At 39.5% G+C, this 6,931-nt stretch overlaps 1 protein-coding gene across 1 annotated transcript in view; it reads left to right on the top strand.

Moving 5' to 3' along the window:
* Positions 1–6,931, top strand: part of PLB1 (phospholipase B1) — an 83,533-nt gene that overhangs the window by 31,104 nt on the left and 45,498 nt on the right. Inside the window, exons 23-26 of the mRNA XM_042815036.1 lie at positions 1,560–1,640; positions 3,008–3,073; positions 3,723–3,823; positions 6,186–6,267. Coding sequence (XP_042670970.1) covers positions 1,560–1,640; positions 3,008–3,073; positions 3,723–3,823; positions 6,186–6,267 — 330 coding nt within the window. The remainder of the gene's footprint in view (positions 1–1,559; positions 1,641–3,007; positions 3,074–3,722; positions 3,824–6,185; positions 6,268–6,931) is intronic.

Below are 6,931 nucleotides of genomic sequence, written 5' to 3' on the forward strand. Positions count from 1 at the left end.
TTTTTGCCAGCTGTGAAGATGCTGGATGTTGAGGACAAATTCTTTGTATGGCAAGTCATACAGAGTGAATATGGGAAGGACTTGTTTTCATTGAAAACAGTTCAGTCCCTTCTCTAAGTTAGTCATCAGCTGACTTCTGCTTTCCACACTTTTTGTTAGGAATTATTTGATTAATGATCTATGAAGTGGGTATTAGGCTGAGGATTATTTACGTATTTTTCACCTCATTACTGCTTTGAATGTTTACCATTTGTAACTTGACATATGTGCTATGCAATCAGTGACCTTGGTTACATGGTACTATTTTGGTACACTGTGCATTTGGAGAGCAGCCAAGAAGCCTTCAAGATAGCTGTGTACATATCTACTATGAATAATCAGGTGAATACATATTGGCAGAAATATTTGCATACCTTCCTTTTTTTGTGCACTTTGTGTAGAAGTGCACAAGTGTTTACATAAGCGTTTACTTTTACAAGATCTTACTCCAGCTTTGTCTGAAATGAGAAGGGATACCAGCTTACAAAAAAGCAGTTGGATAGTTTTTATTCACATCAGTATTTGCCAAGGCTTTCAAGGACTCCTCTGCTGCATTCATCAGCTTGCAAACATCGCACAGCAAATGAATGCAAATGTCCTTTACATAATGAATTAGCTAGAAAGAATGCTCATATTAGAGGTAATGTATCTTTGATTTAAGAATTCCTTTTTCCCCTCATAAAACACCTGTTTAGTGCAGGAGGAAAATTTTCTCCTCCATTTTTCTTTTGGATAAGTACTTTTTGAGATCAAACTACTGAACGGTGTGTTTACCAACTGGGATGTGTTACCTTCAGCCTTTGAAGTCAGACACTTTGAAACCACTGGAGGTTGATGCACTATTCCTGCTTTTCCTGGTGGTGTTCTGCACTGAAATTGAGGTGTTAAGGTATTGAGTACAGTGTCAGCTATATGGTACTAATCATATCCGAAGCTTTTCTCAAAGCTAAGAAGGTTTATGTCTACTATATCTTGATTACCTTGCATTAGCTATTGCTTTGCCTTTCAGAGGAAAAATTACTGTAATTTTTTACCACAATTGTTAAATAGTTGATAATGCCCCTCTGTTCTTTGCAGTTTGTCTCAGTGCAGTACTGAAATATGTTGCCCTCCAGGTTTTTCCAGCAGGATAGCTGCATTATTTATGACACGGTAAAACACATACCATCATTTCTGCAATGAAGATGTATTCCCAAAGCTGCAGGAGGAGTCAGTCAGTGTGTACACAAGACGTTGCAAAAAAAATAAAATAAAAAAAATGAAACAGATGGATTTTTAAGCAATAGCTTTCAGAAACGAATGATTTTGCATGATACTACTGATACTGTAAATCTTATTTAGATCATAGTAGTTTGGACATCTTCATAGTTGTGACTACAAATTATTTTTGTCATGAAGATGCCTAGAGGTAATGCCAGGTTGCCTGAGAATTTTATATTTATGTTTAGTCTGTTGCCTGGTCTTCATTTTATTTTACTTTCTTTCCTCATAACTTCTATTCCGTCTCTTTCTGTCTACAGAGAATAAACATGCAGTCTGACTGGAAGCTTATAACACTTTTCATAGGAGGAAATGACCTTTGTCAATTCTGTGAAGATCCTGTAAGTCACCCCCTGCACTCAGTGTGAACTTGGTCACCCTCTGCAGCAGCACTAAGGCTGTTCACCATGATATGATAAACGAAGGAATATCTTTAGATTGTCTGTAAATTACATAACTGTGGCTGCTTTGTTTTGTTGTTAACTAAGATTGCCTTTCTGCTATCTATTCACCTGTAGATAAAAGATAATGTCAAGGTTTTGCCCTTTTCCTTCACCTTGTACACAGTCATGCTTAAAGCATCTCTCTTGCCAGCTTCAGCACTATGGCAATAGTTCTACACCCAGCTCATGGTGATGTGATTATACACAATACAACATAGTATAAAATATAAGTACATACATACTATATGCAACCTTCTGACTTCTTGCACAGAGAAGAGAGATTATTTTCTTGTCTGCTTATAAACAGCAGAGCATGTACTTTTTTGCATGATTAATTTCAGTCACACAACAATGAAGCACAATAAAATCAGGACCAATTTAAGCATTACTGCCTTCTGCTCCTGATGTCAAACAATGTGGTGTTTGCACGTAAGGGTGGGTGACTGGAGGATGTCAGACTGGCATCCAAAGATCAGAATGATACTTCTTTTATGTCCCACAACTACAGATAATGCCAACTGTAGCATTCTTGGTGAGCTCTGTGTTAGGAGACAACAAAGGGGAGCTGGAGCTGTCTAGTTTTGTAAAGTAGGTGAAGCTCAGAAAGAACTTCTGTATGAAATTAAATCAAGGAAAATTAAAGCTGAAAATGAGAAAGAAATAAGTGTTCCTCCCAGTGAACTATATCTTATTATGGAATAGGGCCACAAGTGAAGAAATAGAAGTCAGATTGAGAAAATTGAATAAGATTATTCAAACAACTCAAACTGAATAAAGTTATTTTGCTGCTAAGTGGCAAATATAAAGTGGTTTGAGACTTATTAAGTTTCTCTGGTACAGTTTTTTTCTGTGCAGAACTCAGATGTGCCAGTTAATATTTGTAGGAGGTAAGGAGTAGGTAGCAAGCATGTTGCTAATGTTTTGTGCTGCAGAAGTTATCTTACTGTTACAAGGGTTGGTCTCTTCTAATATTGGTCCATTGCATTTAAGAGTGGCCAAGACCAGCATGAGGTGGAGGATGTTGTGATGACTGATACTGCCTCCTGAATTTGCTTCCTCTCCGCTACCTCTTTTGTTGTGAATAAATAAGACAGCTGTGATGGGAAAGAAAAAAAGCAGAGACAGAGGAAGTTTGCACAGGACTCTGTTACCAGTGACCCAAGAATTAGAATATGAATGCTGCTCTGACAGATGACAAATAGTCACTACTGTACCTGCTTGAATAAACTGATCTACAATAAAACTCTGTCCTCTTATTTCAACAGATACGCTTTTCTCCTGAAAACTACACCTATAATATTCAAGTAGCTTTGGACATGCTTCACAAAGAGGTAAAACAAATTTTTCTAGCATGTGTGAATGGAGGTTGTGTCCTGTTTGTGAAGCTGCCATTGGTTACTGATAGAGAATTCAGATCCTCGTGTATAGGAAAATCCTTCTGAGAGGCAGAAAGGGCTGCAGAAATATTTTACAGAACGAATAAGGATGTGCTGAGTTCTAGCTGATGTTCTACAGGCAAATCATGTAAAAAGAATAACAATCTGAGTAAACATTATATTCAGTGACTATGAAGTACTTTGCTCATTCACTACATTGCAAACAAACTCAATTTTGTTTTTAAAATCAATTCTGATCTTGTTGGTGAGGATGAAGTTGATGGTAGACTACTGAAAAAGTCAGTCAGTATTTGAGCAGTGCTGGGGCCCATTACACCTAGTTTGGACCTTCTGGATGCCATCATTTTCAAGTACCCAGTCCATTAGCATTCAAAACAAAAATAGCTAGTGCACATAGGAGCTGTAATTTGGTATTGTCTGAGAGGGGATTAATTATTAAGAAAGTACTTTGCACATTGCTGTTATAAATAATGTAAGCTGTCTGAATCAGCAGGCTGTTCTGTGAGGCCTGCTGTGGCTATGTAAGGGAGGAGATGCGCCCTGCTGCAGGCACCAGCTACGGGTTTGCTTGTTCTCTTGGCAGGTTCCACGGGCGTTTGTGAATCTGGTGACAATCCTTTCTATAACAAGCCTACGAGAGTTGTACGCAGAGGAAAATGTTTTCTGTCCAAGGCTTCTTATGAGGTCTGAAAATTTCTATGGCTCTCACTGTGTTCACTGAAGGCTGCAAGGTCTTCTTGGGAAACTTCCTACAGGGAAAATGCTCTACTATTTTATCTGTGTATGCGCGTGTATCTAGACAGGAATCTCCACCTGGCATTTAGAAATACCTCTGTCTTTCTCTGTATCTGGGTCCCGCTGTAACCACTTTTAGCAGAGCTGCCATTTTAATGACTTATTCTGCAAAGGAGTTCAAGCCAGAGCTGAAAACTCAGCTGTGCATTCTGTGTGCAAAGACAGAAGAGCAAAAAAAGAATCGTTGGATCATAAAGGTTGGAAAATACCTCTAAGATTATCTAGTCCAACTGTCCACCTACCACCAAGAATGAGAGGGTTTTTTGTTTGTTTTTAAATTGGTCACATTAATCTAGAGATTAACTTCTCTACAGTCTTAACTCTCCCTCTTTCTTCCATTGTTTCTGATCTCTATAATCTCATCATAGAGATTGATAGACGTTATTAGTTACTGTAGAGGTTATTAGTTTTCCTGTTAGTTAGCCTCTCAAGACATACCACTTGTTGCTGTTTGGCTGAGCAATCCTCCTGGGTCAGTGCTAGCCTAACACTGTGTGTCAGGTCTTTGCTTTAGCAAGCTCTCATGGTGACTCAGGAGAGGGCTGCTGTGTCCCCCTAGACTTACTCCTGGCAGGGCTTGCCTGATTTTGGAAAAGCAAGAAATATCTGTTTTTCTAGGCAGATGAGCAGAATAGCTTTGTCCTGTGAGTGCAGGCAGCCACTGCTCCTCCTGCTGCTTAGGTGAAGAAGCTCGTGCTGTGCAGCCTGGTCTAGTGGTTGGCAACCCTGCCCACAGCAGGGGGGTTGAAATTAAGTGATTTTTAAGGTCCTTTTCAACATAGGCCATTCTATGATTCTATAAGGCAGCACAGAGTACAAGAGATCCTTGGAGGCCAGAACCACAGAAGAACTGCAGGGTCTCCTGTACCCAGCTGCTTCCCTGAAAGATCTGCCTGGAATTCATCCCACCGAATCACTGCTCTCACAAGGGAACCTGCTGCTGTTTACAGGGCTGTTTCAGAGACCTGGTAGGCCCCATGAAATAGGATGTTTTTCCAGGAGAAGGCTAAATGCAGCTCTCTCAGTATGAATTAGGGACTCTATGCTGGCAGCTGATTAAAAAAAAAAAAAAAAAAAAAAAAAAAAACAAACAAACAACAGGTTTTAAATTTAAAGTGCTGGTGCTTGTAATATCCAGTTGCCATTTCTTTTTAACAAAGGCTATATGCACTGTACTTTGTAAATCTCAATATCCTAATCATTGGGCAAGGGCAGTTAGCAAAGGCAATAAGATTATATCAAAAATACATATAACCTCCCATCATTTGAAGAGCACATTGAATTTAACGTATGTCTGACTGACTGCAAGCCAAGTTTACAGCAGACCCTGGGTGGAATGACAAATGTCATGTTCCGTGGAAAAGGCTTTTTGACCTCGAAAGATTGTCTGTCTTTCCTGAGAGCAGTAAATAATCTAAAAAGAGATTGCATCTTCAATTGTTTTATCCTGCTTGTGTTACTAACATACTTTTGAAAATGCTACTTGTTAATTTTATTTTTCATATAGATGTTCTAGTAGAAGTAGATTCATGTTGTTTTATTTGTTGCTCTCTATTCAGGCAAGTTTGGAGGTAGGGACATACATATATATCCACTACATTCCTACAGGAAGTATTACTCTAAGAGCTCTCTCAGGATTGACACTATGACCGAACTATAGGATATTTAAAGTGAGTCATTTGTTTTTATTTGAGTTTATCAAATCATACTGAGATATTCCCAGAAAGGAGGAGCAGCAGAAGAAAAAAAAATGTGCATCCAGGAAGGTTTTGAGTCTCTCCAAGAACGAAGACTCCAGCATCCCTCTGGGCATCTATTGGTGCTGTACCAACCTCCACACACCACAGTTTGAGTCTAAAGCACCTACTCTTATCCACTGTAAGGGTGGGAATTCAATTCAAGCAGCTCTACTCCTGCCGTGTTACTTCTAGAGGTGACCCTCAGTTCCTTTAGCAGGGTAACAGGTGCCACAAGGCCTCTGGTCAAGACATCTGGCTTCTATTTGCTACTCTTTCTTTCACTCTGCTGGCTCTTTGTTTGCATGAAGCCTTTTTCCTATGTTCATAAATCCCTAATAAACACGTTTTTGTTCGAGGGTTGGGGCTGTGAAGATACTTGGAGATGAGGCTATGTGCTGTGATTGAGCAGTCAGAAAATTCCCCCTCAGAGGAGACTTTTAACTGTGCAGCTTTTCAGCTAGCAAAAGGGAAAAGGACCAGTTGGGTCCCAGTGTGATGTTCTCATCCTGCAGGATACTGTGCCCCTGTGTATTGAACTATGATGACAGTTCCAGTGAGTATAAGCAGTTGGTCTACTTCAACAAAAGATATCAGGTAAGGCTCGTGCATTTTCCTATTTGCCTATTTACTTATACAAATTTAATATAATCCTTCTGTTCTTCTCCACCCAAGAAATAGGGGTGGTTTTTTTGTTGTTGTTGTTTTGGTTGATTTTTTTTTTTTTTTTCTGCAAGTAATAAACAGATTTTTATTAATAATAGCAGAGTTGGTGGAAAGGGACTTACCCAAGTGACCACAGAGCAGGGAATATTTGGAGCTGGAAAGCAGCTTGCACTCATTTTAATGACATGTGTAGTTGTGATTTAACTAAAAAGGGGGAGGGAGGAAGCAAGGGGGTGGAGTGCTAGTGAGGAAGATGGGAACTAGCTCAAGATCTTTATAATTCTGGTTTGCTGAAATAATAATTAAAAAAAAAAAAGAAGAAAAAAAAAAAACAAACAGATGAGGAAAAATCTGTTAAAGAAACATAAAAAGCAGAGTATGTCAGAGTTCCAGAGCACTGGAACAGGCTGCCCAGGGAGGCTGTGGAGTCTCCTTCTCTGGAGATGTTCAAGACCTGCCTGGACACCTACTTGTGCGAGCTGGTGTAGGAAACCTGATTTGGCAGGGGGTTGGATTCGGTGATCTCAGGAGGTCCCTTCCAACCCCTATGATTCTGTGATTCTGTGATTCTGTGATTCTGTGATTCTGTGATTCT

This window comes from Centrocercus urophasianus, unplaced genomic scaffold (assembly GCF_019232065.1).
Source record: "Centrocercus urophasianus isolate 14NV4802_14NV808 unplaced genomic scaffold, USGS_Curo_1.0 seq_10, whole genome shotgun sequence".
In the NCBI taxonomy this organism is placed as follows: Eukaryota; Metazoa; Chordata; class Aves; order Galliformes; family Phasianidae; genus Centrocercus; species Centrocercus urophasianus.